At 34.7% G+C, this 17,426-nt stretch overlaps 3 protein-coding genes across 5 annotated transcripts; 2 read left to right on the top strand and 1 right to left on the bottom strand.

Annotated features, from left to right (window-relative positions):
- Positions 1-4,273: 4,273 nt before the first annotated feature.
- On the top strand, positions 4,274-8,210 carry LOC143453547 (splicing factor 3B subunit 6-like). Its single transcript, XM_076954928.1, has 4 exons — positions 4,274-4,424; positions 6,584-6,702; positions 6,864-7,002; positions 7,765-8,210. The coding sequence occupies exons 1-4, from the start codon at positions 4,395-4,397 to the stop codon at positions 7,852-7,854; spliced, it is 378 nt and encodes a 125-aa protein (XP_076811043.1). The 5' UTR covers positions 4,274-4,394; the 3' UTR covers positions 7,855-8,210.
- A 91-nt stretch (positions 8,211-8,301) lies between these two features.
- On the top strand, positions 8,302-9,900 carry LOC143453545 (DNA-3-methyladenine glycosylase-like). Of its 2 annotated transcripts, none has more exons than XM_076954924.1 (3): positions 8,302-8,671; positions 8,779-8,921; positions 9,035-9,900. In XM_076954924.1, exons 1-3 carry the CDS (start codon positions 8,323-8,325, stop codon positions 9,251-9,253), a joined length of 711 nt encoding a protein of 236 aa, XP_076811039.1. In that variant the 5' UTR covers positions 8,302-8,322; the 3' UTR covers positions 9,254-9,900. The 2 variants fall into 2 exon arrangements, with proteins under 2 accessions (XP_076811039.1, XP_076811040.1); XM_076954925.1 differs by having other exon boundaries at positions 9,048-9,211.
- Positions 9,656-13,628, bottom strand: LOC143453546 (PITH domain-containing protein 1-like). 2 transcript variants are annotated; one of them, XM_076954927.1, is made up of 5 exons: positions 13,357-13,628; positions 10,564-10,660; positions 10,280-10,462; positions 10,059-10,167; positions 9,656-9,863 (listed from the first exon to the last, which is right to left on the bottom strand). In XM_076954927.1, the coding sequence occupies exons 1-5, from the start codon at positions 13,358-13,360 to the stop codon at positions 9,762-9,764; spliced, it is 495 nt and encodes a 164-aa protein (XP_076811042.1). In that variant the 5' UTR covers positions 13,361-13,628; the 3' UTR covers positions 9,656-9,761. The 2 variants fall into 2 exon arrangements, with proteins under 2 accessions (XP_076811042.1, XP_076811041.1); XM_076954926.1 differs by having other exon boundaries at positions 10,535-10,660; positions 13,357-13,627.
- Positions 13,629-17,426: the final 3,798 nt, after the last annotated feature.

Raw genomic sequence — 17,426 nt, 5'->3', positions numbered from 1 at the left:
TGAAGAAGTTCAGTATCAAGTTAGACAAATTTGTTGTCACCTTCATAAGACAATAATTCGTTAAGGTGAACAATTAAGTCCAAGATTGAGAAAAGCATACAACGACCTTGGAGACTCATATATCATCAAGCGCAATAAACAATTCTATTAACAAACATTGTAGTGAAGTGATCAACCTTACAGGTTAAGGTACGATAAACAACGATTTCATTACATATTATCAGGCGACTGGAAGCTGCAAATAAAAGTGGTGTTCTGTTTGCTGCTGTGTTGTTCATTTCTTTGCAGGCAATCTAATCGATAAGTAAGTGTGCGTTAAATTGCATTTACATATTGCTATAAACGGAGCAATCAAATTTCACGGTCAGAAGAGAGAGACTCATCAGCCGACAAAGACGATAGCTAAATCAAAGACAGCTATCCAACGTGACGATTTGTGGATACTGCTTAAGTCGTTATGGGGATGATGGTGTGGATTGCTTTTAGGTTGGCCTAAAGCCAAGGCTATTAGTCTTTCCTTTAGACTCCTATAGACAATTGTCTTTGACTCCGTTGCGTTTTCTATTTTCTGCTTGTCTCTTTAAGTCAGCACAACTTCATAAGGTCTAAATTGTTATATTGTCCAAATAGTCGTAGTCAAATCAGAAATAATTTCATCACCGTTCCACATTAGAAATAAACATTTACTTCCATTGAATAATGAGTAAACCAAAATAGTACAACAGATCCAAATTGAAACAGAGAGGTGCTAGCCAGTCCTGAAGAGACAAGCCCTCAGAGACTAGCCAGCCAGCCAGAGCAGAACCATTTGAACCAAGCTTAACCTTTTATATCATACACCTCAACCAATCAGCTAACGCCATGTTATATTTATCATTGCTACGTATGTATGTGTAATATCTATTATTCTTCGTCATCCAAACATTTCATCAAGTACACTTCAAACTTTACGCCGTAAATACAAGGTACTTGAAATACTTATATCTGCGTCAAATATGTCGGTTTAGAATTCCTTGTTTGAATAAGAGCTTAGCACGAAATACGCAGCTTTGCAAACATTACATTATCTAAACTGGAGAAAATACAAAAACTCATGCAAAATGCCAATTTGTATAAATTATTGCAATTATTATCACGAACGCCACATCGTAATAAGTCATAATGACATCATAATTACGTCAAATACGACTGAGCAAAATAAAACTTCATACTATCTTGCATGTTTTAAGCTCTAGGGCAGTGGTTCTTAACCTTTTTTCTATCAAGCCCCCCTTCAATAATGGTCATTTGCCTCGCGCCCCCCTAGATTTTAAATAAGTATCATACTAACAAAATTGCAGTTTTGTCTGTTTATTGTACATATCAGTGAGATACTTGACACTGCTTCTTAGCGACTAGATTTTTAATGCGAGGTTTAACTCCAGAGAGTGAACAACGTAAGTCTCCTTCAACACTCAGCCTGTTTCTGTACTTGGTCTTGATAGCAACGAGAGCAGAAAATGCAGCTTCACTTCAGATTCAGCTTCAAAAATTGAAATTGTTGTAGAGCTCGCGCCCCCCCTGAGAGATGCTTCACGCCCCCCTGGTTAAGAACCACTGCTCTAGGGCTTTGCCATTTTTTCCTGGTCGTTAACTTTTTGTTAACATGTATTTTGTTGTGCTATAACTACAACGGTTAGCAACGTAATTTTCGCTCCGCACAGTTAATGACGAAATATAAACAAAACAATAATACAATACAATACAATATTAAACTCTTGGCCAACCTACTACAGTACAAGTATTTTGGCGCTTGCTTTTTTGTAACGCTTCAGGAGTGACAGAACTGTCTTATTCTAGAGTCTAGACTCTAGAGACTATTTTGCTAGCGCCACAATTAGTAGGCGCCAGTCACAAGTAAAAAGTCAGGTTAGTACAGCGCGATTATTTTGTTTGGCGATTAGGCCAGTCCATGACCAGAACCCAGAAGGCTACTGTGCGCAAAAATGCTCAGACGCAACGGAAGTATGCGCTTAGGTGTACAATTAGGGTTAGTTCGGATATCAATAATATTTACTATCCAGATATTTCTGTTTTAGCTAACTATAGATAATAAACGGTCAGCTATAGCCTATATGCTCTAAGTATACAAAACAACATTTTTGTCCTAATTTTCAGTAAAACATAATGTGTCGATTATAAAAACGTGCAAGTGTGACATAGTTTTGTTGTGAAAAAGTCACATGTAGGGTAGATTAGCCAGTACTGTATGCAAAAATATCCAGTAAGCGTAGATTTACCAAAAATTGCTAATCAAAGTTTTAGTTTTAGGCTAATTATTTTTAAATGAAATTTTGTATGTAACATTTTAAAACCCTTTTCTGTTAACATTTCAAGTTTCTACCTAGGAATTTATCCTTCTTTTTCATCAAGATAATACTAAAAATATACAATATGTCAAATATGGCCAATATGTCAAATATATGTATTACCGGTATGGCTAGAAAAAATATCTATCGTATCATGTTTGAGCATGCTCTAACAAGAATAGCAACTTACTTTTCGCTCCCTACAGTCAATGGGAAAAATTAACGATACGTTTTGAAGGCGCCTTTGCTTAAAATCAGCATACAATACTTAAGAATAAAGGTTATGGTTTCTGTTTGAGACATATATAATGTACTATACGTATGTTTATTTTTAGAAAATGTCTTTTTTATGGCAAAAGGTCGGCAGGGCTTTAAGCCTAATGAATATATTTGATGTTTATTTAATTAAAATTAACCAAACAGTAAACAGTAAAACTAGCTCGAATAAGTGTGAAGGAGTGTCCAAATAGATTTCACACCAAACTATGCTAACGAATTACGCTAGTAGAGGCCAATTACAGTGATTCTAAGTTGCAATGATAACACAGAGTACTGGAATAATGCTTGCAATGCAAATGGTCTAATACTTGGTTGATTATGCACACTTGATTCAACCTGTCCCTAATATCAGTATTACAAATTTTGGCTTTATATTTATCTGGCACACTGAAAGCAAACTTTTCAGTAGAGTATTGTTATTTAGCAAGTTACTAGCAAAAAAACAAAGTGACGCCATCTGTTAAACAACACAAACATAGACATCGTAACAATAAATGAATTATGTGAGACAAACAAAATCTTACATATCTATTATAACTATTATGGGTAGCACTTATTTAAAATGCGAAAATGTAAGTTGTGATTTGTGAACTCAAAGGCAAGAATTTAGATTGGCCAGTTATTTGTCATTTCAATCAGAGCATCAAAATCTCGAAGGCAATGGTATGATGATGTTTGATGCACAGCCATAGTTGAATTCACGAACTTTGTCCACCAAAGGCCAACCGCCAAAATAATTCTTGCCAACATCAGTATTACATCAAAATAGTTTATCAATATAATTTACTGTGTTTAATGGACATTAGATAGAGCGTGTTCATCCTATTTTTTCCCATGGTTAAACGCAAATGATTGAGTTGAAAGCAAGTTTCAACTATGATTCAACTCCAAGCCATACAAATCGTATTCGCTTGAACATCCACACAAGATTTTAACAAAGTATAATTGTGAAGAAACAATAGCCATACTCCAGCAAAGGTGTTTATACCGTTATTGGAAAGTTTGCTTTCTGTGTGCTGGATAAATATGCCAAACAAATGTAATGTCAAAATTTGTGCCACGCCAACGTAATACTTATAGAGTATATGGCAATACAGCAATTGTACACCAGAAAATTGGTTCATAAGCGAACATTCTGCGCAGGATTTACAAACTTTCTAGAATTAAACTAAATTCAGTAATATATTTGTAACGACTTCTTACTGGTAGGCTGCTGCATGCAGACTGCTCTCACGTGCACCGCAGAAAACTCGTGAGTGCCGGATGCCAGGTTTCGTGGTAGAAATGTAGCCCTGCACAATCTAAACTTGCCCCAGTGGTTCTGTTCAGCTCTGATTCAAAATTTGCATGTGTTTAATTATTATGATCTTTTCCTTTTCTATTTGGGCCCCGGGTTTGCAAGTTTGCTTATTCAATGACTTTTCCAAACGATCTATGTATAAATATATTTATATTCATATTGTGTTTAGTTCTAGGGGCTACTGATTTGATATATATAAGCCTTGCGTGTAAAATCTTTTCTATTGTGATATATAACCTACATTATGTACAGGCAAGTACAGCCTAATGAGCTAGTTGTGGTATGTGTGGTTTGCTGTTTTTTGTAATCTATTTTCATAGATACATAATATATAGATATATATACATACCTTCAAATTTTCATACAGAATATAAATTTCTTCGATTTATCCTAAGCATTTTGTTGCAGAAGTTTTTAATACATTGTAAAAGTTCTTTGTACGTTGTAAAGCTATCTGTAATACCAAGATGGCTATGCAAGCTGCTCGTCGTGCCAATGTAAGTTTTTGTATTATTATTGTATCGTATGCGAAGCCATATGTCAGTTATTCGTTTGCTATAGGATTAATAGTTACCATTGTGAAAAAGGTGTGCAGGTAGCATTTATGTTGCTAGTCCGTGATCGCTTTACCGGTAGTTATAGCAATCATTCATTTTTGTATGCTATGTTTTGACAGTCTATAATATATATGATATCATATAAAATCTACCCTTTTGTACATATATATTACTTTTGCATTTACTAACTTATGCTAATGGAAAACATTTAAGCATTAAGGGTGGGGTGAATTGAACCTAAATACTTGACTGAGTATTGGTGTATTTCCAATTCTCTGATCCATTTGGTTGTTGCCAAGTTCATATCATCGTACATGGTGCCTGGTGTTGTTGTATTTTGAATATCTATATGCGCAAACACTTTGTGAAGGCACATTAAACACCATGCTGTGAAAGCACACCACATGAAAACAAAACTTTTCAGCATCAGATTCCATAAAATTTCCTACCATTTAATTTACAACAAATAATAATATGCAATTATTAGGCTACAGTTACACACACCTCTTAAATTTGCAACAAATGAATACGATCAGCTTTCGAAAATGCGCTGTAGTGAAAATAGTTATTAATTGCTAAACAGAGTAGTAAGTCAGACTGCCAGATGTTGTGGTTCTGCGTTATATAAATGCAGACACATTCAATATACTGCACTCTATATTGCTTACTTATTGATCGGAATTGTTTTATGTTTGGCCCATATTTAGGTATAACTTAGTTTATTTCCATCTACCTCTTTCATCCGATAACAATCACCAGGCGTTAATATATTCACACCCAGGTGCAACAAAACAATTCTTTGATCACATAAGATGAGTGAGAAACTAATTAAAAGATACAGTAGAATTCGCCTATATCGACAGTTTTTTTGATCCCCCAGAGCATTTTGTTTGTTTATAGTGACAGTTGTAGCTCTTCTTTTCACTCAGAGACTTAATCCCACTTATGACTTTTTGACGTTATTATATGACGGTTTAGGTTGCCTAGTTGTATTTGAGGCAATTATGATGTCACTATGTCACCTTACTGTAGTAACGCCATATTGCTCCGCATCAATACCATCTGCGTGCGTATTACGTGTATATACAACTACCATTAGTTTTTACGATCTTGTTTGTGTTGTTCTTTGCCGTAATGTATGCAAAAACATAAAATTAAGCGGCAGTGCTGATTAGAGTACACATTTAACCCTTACCAAGCCCTTACATTGAACTAAAACCGGAATGTAGGAACAATTTATATTGATTCAACTATATCAACACTTTTTCTTCATCCCCTTGAGGTGTCGATATAGGCGAATTCTACTGTATTTTGAATTTGTGGTGTAGCTAGCAATGGACAACTAAATATTGTATCAGACCGGTATGGTGTTATGATTCAAAGGCTTTGGCTGATGATAATACTGGCTTGCATTAACCAAAAGTAACATTTTGACTATCCTATATTAAAATCATTGTTATATCATAATTCACAATATATACCCCCAACATAAGTGCCACTTTGAAGGAAAATCTTGTACATACTTCTACACCACATAGTTGAAAACATAAACATTTGTTACAAAATATTTTTTATTTGTGATGTTAAGCAATAACCAGAACAATGATGTAATAACAAATTTTGAATGACTAACACAGATGCTGTACATAAATATGCATTTAGCTACTAGTCTAATAAATATTAGTGAGTCAATTTCAGATTAATACTGATTCAAGTGAGTGATGCCTCAAAAAATAGCGATTCCAATTCTTGAAATTTAATATACTAGTCACTGTTCATAGATAAGTTGTGTGCAACAGTTCGTTTTGTATTTTTTCATAGCATCTAATTCAAACAGGGGTTACTAACAGAATATTTAAATGTGCTTTTTCATCTTGAAATAAACAAATTTCCAGTCAATTTAATTATTGAACAACTGACTGACTGACTGAAATTGCAAGCATATGCATTTAAATTTTATTACAGATGTTTTGATACTGATTCTTAGAGAAGCATGATTGTTCGCTCTCCCAATACCGATTATAATCATCATCAGTTAAATATATCATTTCCATAATTTTGATAAGCCTATTAACTATGTATCCGGTGATATGTTACAGGTTCGGTTACCTCCTGAAGTAAACCGAATTCTGTATGTTCGGAATCTTCCATATAAAATCACTGCAGAAGAAATGTATGATATTTTTGGAAAATATGGAGCACTCCGACAAATTCGAATGTATGTTGCTTTTTTATTTTGTGGCTATGTTTATTGTTTTGCAGTATGGGCTGGTTCAGGTTGTAGCTTGTATTTTTAATGCACCCATGAATGCATTGTTTCCAAAAATGTCTTTATTGTGTGTGAAGATGTATTTTAATAAATATTTTTAAACCTTTTAGCGGCACAACAACCGATACAAAAGGCACAGCCTACGTGGTATATGAAGATATATTTGATGCCAAAAACGCCTGTGACCATTTATCTGGATTTAATGTGTGCAATCGCTATCTTGTTGTTTTGTACTACAACCCTAACAGAGTAAGTTAATCACTAAAGTAAGCTTTGCATTTATTGTGTCTCCTGTGCGCTTATAATATTTAGATTCACTTTATACACGAGAGGTTGCGCTATCTCGGGATATTTGTTAACTTGGTAAGACTAGTAATCCAAACTAATTATCTTATAACTGTTAATATCGTTGGATCACTCATTTTTTATGTTGTATAAAGATACAGTCAGCTTGATTAGAACGATGCGCTTGCAGTAATGCAACATGGGGTTCATATCCAGCCGTACTACTATTTTACAGTAATGCCCTCGAGCAAGACTTAAATGATTCTTGCTCCAGGCCAGTGGTGCTAGTGAACAATTCGACTTCAAATTTTGACTTTATAACTTAGATATATATAACAAAAAACGTTTGTGTCTATCTAAACTTGTGTAAAGAACCACAGTGGGGTTACACAAACTATTTTCCCAGTGCGAGGACAAAGATTCTGATCCCACCATAGCATATTTCACCAAAATTTTATTTTTTATTATTTAAACCTTGTATTGTTGCTAAGTTTTCATTCTGTCTGTGATAGATCCAGTAGTTGTGCTATATGTTCGCTATTTTGGATTTATCATAGTGCTGTCTGATCCAATAGCATTTACATTCATTTACTTTTCTGGACTTGCAAGAGATATACTTGCAGTCCAAATATTTGTTGGGTATATAGTAAGTTTTATTGCATATTTTTGCTTTCAAAGTGTGTTTGACAAGTTGTAATTAACAACTTTTTTTTATGTTGCTCGTAGCAATTCAAGAAAAGAGATGCCGAGAAAAAGCAAGCACAGCTGGACAACATGAAGGCTAAATTCGGTGTTAGTACCGATAATAAAAAATGATAGCAGTGCCAGTGAAGTCACAGCAATGGACAAACTTGGTTAAAGCTAACTATCACGTTGTATAGAGAAGCTGACATGAACTTGATACACGCCAATATTATCTGTTTACTTTTGTGATAATTTGTCATTGTTTTGTAAGAGCACAGTAACCAATGTCTTTGTAGTATACATGCTTTCAGTTTGTATCATTTTCCATTACCCCCATTACTACAGTATACAATGAACATACAGTACTTGCAGAAGTTATATTTTTATTGACTTGAATTCATTAATCTTTCAAACTGTGCATATATTATTATCTTTTAATTGGTGATTTCAAAATGTCAGTTAATAAAGAGTTATGAATTTTCACATCATTCACCAATTTGTGATTGCTAATTTATTGATATCTTGTGCAGTTTGAATCATGAGTTTAGGGTGAAGTGATTTTAAAACAATTACTGTGAAAATGCCCAGTGATATTTCACCATGAGTAAGCGGGCTGCCACAACCCAACGAGCAAGTAAATACTTCAAAGCAGAGGAAGGAAACTCAGCTAAGTGTGAAATGTCAAAAAAACTTTTAGGGAAATTTTTTGAAAATGACTGCGAAAAAGTGGCAAAAGCTTTACTTGGAAAATTTTTAGTAAGAAGAATAGGCGAAAAGAGAATCACATGCAAGATTGTGGAAGTTGAATCATACTTTGCTTCAGAAGACAAAGCATCCCATTCCTACAATGGACAAACTCGAAGAAATGAAGCCATGTTCATGAAGCCAGGAACATTATATGTTTATGTGACATATGGAATGTACCATTGCACGAATATTTCTTGTGGAGGTATATGTATTGTGTAGTTGTTATATTGTTTACTGTTACTTGCAATCCATAGCAGTAGTTAATTGTGGTTCAGTTTCATTATATAATATCCATTTTCTATAAATTAGGTCCTGGTGATGCTGTTTTAATACGGGCTGTCGAACCAATAACAAATACTCAAATAATGACACAATGTCGTTCAAAACATAGTAAATCAGCAAAAGAAATTGTGGGCACAAATATTTCTAATGGGCCATCGAAACTCTGTCAGGTATTGACAACAGTAATCAAGTTTAGTGTAATTTGAATGGGACTTTGCTGTAGTAATGTAGTACAGACTGTAGTGTTTCTGTAGAGGGACTGTTTTAAACAACTGTTACACAGGCACTTCATATAGAAAAATCAATGGACAAATTGAATTTGATGACTTCTGATGAACTATGGTTGGAGAATGGTGATGCAGTACCTGAGGAACAAATTGTTTGCTGCAAAAGAATAGGCTTAAGTAAGAGGTCCGGTGTATGGCAAAACAAGCCATTCAGGTTTTATATTAAAGGAAATAAGTTTGTAAGTGTTAGAGATAAACCCGCAGAATCCACTTAAAAGTCATTGCAGTTAAAGCTTCTGATTTTCCTTTTCCAAAACTATGTTCATTGAACGTTGTCTAGCTTTTAGTGTACCAGATGTAAAATGCCTAATCAACTTTTTCGTACCACATTATTCCAGCGAAATTACAGTATTTCGATGTCATTAATTGTGAGAACACAGAAATAATGTTTTAAAACCAGATATGTCACTCAGGCATAAATTTACATTTTGGTGCTGGAATGCAGCATCTCCTATATTTATATTTTGAAGCTAACGGAGTAGCTTGTTTACAAATGACAATTTTTGCTCTGATTTCGTCTGCTGGTAATCTAGTAGTCTTTTTTCATACACAGATGTTCTGCTCTTGTACAGTAAGTAGTCTACTATTTTGAGATGGTAAACTTTAGCATTAAAGTATTCTGTGTGCATCAACTTTATTATGTCAAGGCCAAACAAGTTTTTTACAATCAAAAACAAAAATCCAGACTGGGAAAAACTCTTCGCATTGGTGTTCCCTGTATCTTTAACTAATCATGTGACTAGATGTATCGTAAAGTTTATGTTTATGATCAGCTGGGTTGGCTGCTAGTTCGTAGTTTGTTATTAAAACTTCTTGTCTTTGAGCCTGAAAATGAAAAACACAAATAAAAATTTTAAGATATCATTTATATAATCTTTTTATGGCAGCAGGTGAAATGGCATAGCATTTTGAGTTTTTTTTATGAGTTGAGTAAAGAAAGTAATTAGTAATCAGTAACATAGTAATTAATATGAAGCAAATTTATGGCTTAGGTCATGTAATTGGTGCAAGATGGGTTACCTGCTTATAATCTCCCTTTAAACCAATGTAATAAACTTTTGTGGTTTCGGCACCATAATTATCGGGGAAAAATATACTCAAATGATGCACACTGGAAAATCTTGCGGTCCTAAAATTAAACAGAAAATTTATTAAAGAATTGCCTTTGACTTTGAACATTTGGTTTCCTAACACAACAGCCATAGCCATGATTCATGAATTCTATTCTGAGGTCGGCTTACTTGGTAGGGATTTGGAGAACATCTGTGTAAGTCTGTGGCAATTCAAAAACTTGATCTGGTTGTTTGCATGTCTGATCCAAATCCATATTAGGTATATTTTTAAATAGTTTCATAGACTTCGGATGTGAATCGTTTTCTCCTCCAAGAAGTGCAACTGACTTCAATTTGACGCTTCCAGTAAATCTACAAAGCAGATTGTAGATTTAACATAGGCAATGAGAATACATAAATATGCAAATAGCAAAAATCAAGTACGGTATATTAAACAGAAGCTCAGGATCTACATCACTCTCAGTAAATTGAGTTCGATCCAAACGATCATTCCATGGTTTGAAAACTTTTCTAGCAGAACCATCTTCCTGTTCATTAAGGCATTGCACCCTGAAAATAGATCAATGGGTTTAATAAGAAATCATTAGATATTACATATGTTACTTAATAACAATATTTAACATGATGTTGCATTATTATAGTCTTTAGGACAAATTACCAACCAGTCAACCGTATAATATCTACCACACTTACAGAAGTGATTTCTACATGTAAACAAGCAATTTATATACATACATATGTATACAATAGAATTCACCTATATCGACACCTCAAGGGGATGAAGAAAAGGTGTCAATATAGACGAATCAAAATAAATTGTTCCTAAATTCCGGTTTTAGTTATATGTAAGGGCCTGGTAAGGGTTAAATGTGTGCTCTAATCAGCACTGCCGCTTAATTTTATGTTTTCACGTAAACTACGCAAAGAACAACACAAACAAGAACGTAAAAAATAATGGTAGTTGTATTTACACGTAAAACGCACGCAGTTGGTACTGATGCGGAGCAATATGGCGTTACTACAGTAAGGTACAGTGCATGTGCGACGTTAATTTTTATACAGTGAACTGAATGCATTCAAGGCAAACAAGAATACCTCGATTCTATTATTGGGCGACTGGAAGCTGTAAATAAAAGTGGTGTTCATTTCTTTGCAGGCAATCTAATCGTTAAATAAATGTGCGCTAAATTGCATTTACATATTGATATAAAATGGAGTAGTCAAAAGCGAGACTCATCAGCCGACAAAGACGATATCCAAACCAAAGGCAGATATTTAACATGACAATTTGTGGACACTGCTTAATAATTATGTCAAATATGACTAGGCAACCTAAACCGTCATACGATGACGTCATAAAGGGAGTGAAAAAGAGCTACAACTGTCACTTTAGGCGAACTCGAATGTATGTAAAAGATAGGATTTTTGCCGGGACCAACGAAAAAGTGTCGATATAGGCGAATTCTACTGTAATATTAATAAAAAACTTGAGAGTGAAGTTTAATGTAACTTTAAACCTGAGAAGCCAGATATTTTTAAACTAGATTGTCAAACTAAAGATCTGCCAGAGGAATTTAAGACAGCAACCTAATGTGCAAAACAGTATCATTTGCTTGGATAGTAATTAACCAAGTAGAAAAGGATTCGTAACAATAGATTTTATATGTCTTTCTACCTCAGTATTTTATGTTTGGTTACTATGCATTTAGTTTGCTTGTGACTTTGATCTGAATCGACAAAAACTAAAGGGTAGTTAGCTGAGACGCACATTGTCACTTTATATCAAATTTGGTAAACTTTAAAAACCTGACATCAAGATTTTAGCACTGAAAAATTTTTACAGTTGGTGACAAACAGCAATAATATGTTGTGGCCAACAATAGAATTATTAGAAAAAAAAGCAAACAATTTTATGGCAGTGTTTTTTACCATTTTTATACTTTTAATTGACAAGAACGAGCTTACAGTATGATTGGCACTAACAGTGCAAATGCAATAATCAAACAGGCGGAGAATTATCGCTATTATTACCCCAGAGAAGTGACACTTTTATGTTGCGCAAGTGATCTTTCAATTGTTATAGTTGATGTTGGCAAAACTGTGTTAACTTCAATAGCATTTTATAAGCAAAGACAATAGGGTAGCGGTTAACTATAATTTAGTATACAAGCACACCTGAAAAAGCAAGCTCAAGCTTGCAAAAGCATAGGGTAAAGAAAAAAGGCTGCAAAGTGGCCAAAAGTGTCTTGGTTCCTCAGAAAAGTTTTTTTTTCACAGTTTACTATTAGGCTTTTTCTGCATTTCTCTCCCTAGCACTGTTCAGTTTTCACTAGAACTTAACCCTTAAACTGGAGCAGGCATAACCTGTACTTTGGTTAAAGGTCAAGTCGACAAAATAACACTTGTTCCACATTTTTTCTTTATTATTTTGCGTCGCCTATAACATGGGTGTCCAAAATACAGTTCGATGGCATACTTCAACCAGCCACAGTCTGTTATTTATTGGCCTGCAGGCTGCAGCTATCACCAAGCTCAGGCTTAACTTTGAACAAAAAATAAACAAATATGAAACTAACGTTGGAAGTTTAAGAGTTTCAACAAATTATCTTTGTTAAACGACTAACATAAAACTACCTTATTTAGGTGCAAATTAATTTTCTACTATTTTACTGGTAATTGTTAACTTGCATGAACTGGTTCATTTTGTAAGGTCACCTAAATTATGATAGGCCATGTTTAGCATCAATGCTCCCAATAATAACGCTGCACTATTGCCATCCTGGCACCAATTTTATGAATGTAATCACCAAAAATTTACTACAAATACAAACAACGTCATTGTGTGATGACTTTAGGTGAGGTTTAGTAATTACTGTCAAATATTTTCATTTACAATTAACAAGTTTTATCGCAAATGCCAAATATTAATGGTCTTCATTGCTTTGTAAGCAAAGCAGCTCTCTTCAAATAAGCCACATAGCGAGTAACTCAGCCAGTGGTTAACTTTTTAAAGCATGGCTTGATGGCCCTGAGCAGTGAAAAAGTTTGGAGACCCCTGGTCTGCAACACAGTTTTTGATCATGTTTCATGTAGTCTATATTAAGCTCCAAAACAATGTGACACATCAATTTCCTCAGATTAGTAATTAGTTAATTGCTATCACAATTGTAAGAAATTTGGAAATACCCTTTTGCAAAAATGCATAAATTGACTAAGCTATGTATATAAATATATTTATATCATACCCATCAAGGTTGATCTTCAAATACAAACTGAATTCGGATGAGCTATCCTCTCCACCACAATCATGTCCATGGTCGTGATGATCGCACATAATAATCGAAACAATGCAGGCACAGTATAATAGATCTTGATTTGATTCCAAAACAGTATGTATCACAAACTGGTGTCACTTTGGTAAACTTTACCAAGTTTTGGACACTTTTTATGCTTTGTACAGCTTCGCCTAATAACCTAGTTTCTGCCTTCCGGTAAAGCTCTGCAAGAATAGTAAAATTGTCACAGATGTAATTATATAACTAAACCAATACGAAAAAATAGTACTAACATTTAACTTAAATAGTGATTAAATGATGTAAGCAATCTCTGTTCATCCACTGGCATTAGATTGGGAAAACATCGTTATTACGGTACATGTTGCAGTTGCATGGGCAGAGTCAAGCCTGCAGACATCTTCTGCCAATGGCAAACCGTTCTTTCTTACAATTTTGTCGAATCGCTTATTTTTCGCTCCAATAACTGCTGGGAAGTGAAAAGAATGATGCTAACCTTGTTATAAAGAAATATGGCCCTAACCACCGACGACTGGAAAAAAGGGCAAAACTTGAAACGTGATAAATATTAACTGTACAGTGTACACTTATGTTACAATGTTATGTACTGCACGGGTACCTCCAAAGTATACTGGTTCGCTTGGAACACTTGGACCGCAAACTTGAATTGAAAGTGTTTTGAAACCGTGCATTTAGTTAGGTGATTCTACAGTATTTTAAACATGATTTTTTAAACTTGCAGTAAAGAACACACAAATCTTCGCATAAATGTTTAATAGGCAAATGGTTATGTTTTACGTCTTTGTGGACGTAACAACACACAGCGATTAAAAAAGTGGGTGAGCAATAAAAAATTACACTGGGCTGCGTTTGAAAATTTTTTCGCAAAGGTCAAAGATGTTTAACTGTTTCTGAATCAATTTTTAGCGCTGAACTCAAAAATGCAACTAGTTTTTTTCAATCAGGTCAATTTCTTTCTTTATCACATTTTTATTTATGCTAACTTTGGTCATTATTGTGCACAAAGAAACTAATTTCCGTGGTAGCTTCATAGATATCCTATAAAACAGGATATCTAAAAAACAGGTGTTAACAAACAATAGATATCCTGTTTTATAGGATATCTATGGGTAGCTTAGTTGGTCATGCATGTTGTCGATTTTCGCAAGTAAGAGGATATTTTATTTTAATGCAAGGTTTTTGCAATGACAAGTATTTTAAATACTACAAAAATACAATGAAACAGTTGAAATAAAGGCACTTACGACTAACCAAGAAAGCTTCCAAACACATAAATTTGTGCAACGGCGCTCAACCTAACAGCAGAAGTTTCTATATTACTTATTACACTATAGTATAGAGTATAGACACCTAATCACTTAACATCACACATTTCTTTTAAATGCTGAACATTCGCCAAGATTAGTGGGAGAAAAAAAAAACGAAGTGTTCAAAAATATGCCTAACACAGAAAGCGTTATGCGGCACATGATGATCTTCCGGCGATAAATACAATAACAATATAAATACAAATAATTTATGCTGACAAAGAGTGTCGCTTCAAAGATTTTCTTCTATGTGTGAAATTGGGAAGATCTCTTTTTAAGCACTAACAATAATCTGCAAGCATGTTTACGTCCCATTATCCTTGGTACCTTTCTTGCACCTGGCGAAGGTCTTGGTGGAATCTCTCTCCCTGTTCTTTGCTGTAGTCACTACATTGTCAGGAAAGTAATCTGAATGTGAGCTCAGAAAGTGCATTTTCACAGACATCCGGGCTCCAAGGGATTGAAAGCTTTCAAGCAGCTCTCTAACCTGTCCTTCGTAACCAGGACTTATATGCTTTCCAAGGAAGTTTGAAATTACTACTCGAAAAGCTGTTCATGCTCTTTTTTCTACTGCACCCATACGTAGGCTTACCATACGTCCCGTTTTAGCCGGGACAGTCCCGCTTTTTAAGGCTTTGTCCCGGCGTCCCACTCAGTCAATCCAAAGTCTCGCTTTGGCATTTAGTCAGCCAGCATTGTCCCACACTATTAGCATGCTGTGACAGGTCTGTTTAGCCAACTTGCTGAAGAGCAATGCTCGATGCGTGTTCTTGTTTCGTTGTGTTAAATGTGGAAGTCGTTGTTACGCCATTGTAGCGGGTAATTGGTCCAGTAGTGAGTTGATTGTTAGCGCATTCACTAGTTCAGTAATAGCAGGCTAGAAGGAGGAGGTGATCTTTTTGCAGTTAGGTTATGGAAAGAACTTATTTCGTTCCGGTACTTGTTTGCATTTCCTTCTGCAAAAACCATTTGAATGTGAAAGTCCTTACCACCTGCAAAATTAACACTGACTTTTCCTGTTGTGATTTTTATGAGAAAATATAGTCGAATAAGGACTTCTTGAAGAAATTATTTTCTACAGAAAAGTATGATTGGACGATTATGTAAATTTACAAATGCTTGAACATTGTTTTGTTTCCTAGTAAAATGAATTATTTCAGTTTTTCTTGGTGTCTTACTACTTTAGTTGTCCCTGAGGATAGGAATCCAAAATAGTTGCATACTCCTAGTAAAATATGAACCACATTTATCTGATAAGGTTCGTTGTTCTGAAGCGTCCCACTTTTCAATCACAAAAATATGGTATGCCTACCCATACGGTAGGCCTACTATTGAAAAAAAAGTACCGTATCTCTGTACCGAATTACTTTATTCAAGAATCTTCAGTCGGTCTCGGTACTTTTCACGTGATAATTTCAAAATTTTAACAAGTATGTTTACAAAAATACATGTTAATAATCCTTAATACAAATTTTAGCATTTCTTGATCTTTTATAATCTAAAAACGACAAGTAAAACTGTGTGACGATTACGTCACGAATCACGAGTTGTTTTCCAAAATGTTTGAAATTTAATTTAGAATCCCGTAATTCAGTTGTTGACCAAATTTGCGTTTTCCGTAATGACGTCAGATAATTTCCTCGCTTGAACTAGTTTGCCACATATTTATACTGTTGTAATGTTTACGATCTTCCCTTTTCCTTTTTACGTGATCGATTTCACTGGTTACTACAGCGCTATGTAACATTCAGCAAGATTTGCCCAAAGGCAAAAGCCTTTGTGTTATAATAAATAAAATGGGAACTTTATAAGTTAGTAATTTGTATAGACAGGATCAAGCAACTAACAGCATAGTCACGCAAATTTGAGAAATGAGAACTCATCAATCGAAGCAGAAGCAAAACAAGTCACCAACCATCAATCGTCCTCGCTCATATTCAAACAATTACCGCCAGCATATGCGGTCTTTATGACGGATATGTTCGTTGTGTAATACCTCACACGAGTAGTACACAAGCGAATTATTAAATGTCATAACTGCAAGCGATTAACGTCAAATATGTGTTGACCTGAAGTAACCTTTACTAAGGGCATAATAGCGGTAAACATAGCATTTACTGCAGCATCTTTTGCACAAAAAGTACCGGAACCGAGTACCGACAAAGTACCGAACTATTTTTTAAAAATAGTACCGAATACCGAAACCGTCGGTACGTTTTTTTGCCAAAGTACACGGTACTTTCAAAGTACCGACTGCCCACCTCTGACTGTAAAAACCAGTTCACATGTTTAATTTTGCAAGTACAGGTGCTTTTGTTGTGTTCTTCTCATTATGATATCACTGAAGTTTCATCAAAACTTAGTTCAATTGCTAAATCGTTTTTATGGAATCGCAAATCTCAATCGCAAGATGCTAAAAGCTGAAGTTGTCGAAAATTTCAAATGCAATTTGCTAATAAACTAGATCTGATTGAAAAAAATGGGTAACAGTTTTGGAATCAGCATCAAAAAGTAGGCTACAATAAGAACCGTCAACACTTCAATAACCTTAAAATTTACGCATCACATTGTTATGATTGTTGATAAATGATAAATGGTGTTCGTACATATGGTGAAGCACAACTTAATTGGGAGTTAATAAACGAAATTGCATAGACCATGTCAGATCAACTGTGGTGCAACATTAGTTTTGCA

Source organism: Clavelina lepadiformis, chromosome 4, assembly GCF_947623445.1.
Source record: "Clavelina lepadiformis chromosome 4, kaClaLepa1.1, whole genome shotgun sequence".
NCBI classification, from domain to species: domain Eukaryota; kingdom Metazoa; phylum Chordata; class Ascidiacea; order Aplousobranchia; family Clavelinidae; genus Clavelina; species Clavelina lepadiformis.
This window is presented reverse-complemented; position numbering and strand designations above follow the sequence as displayed.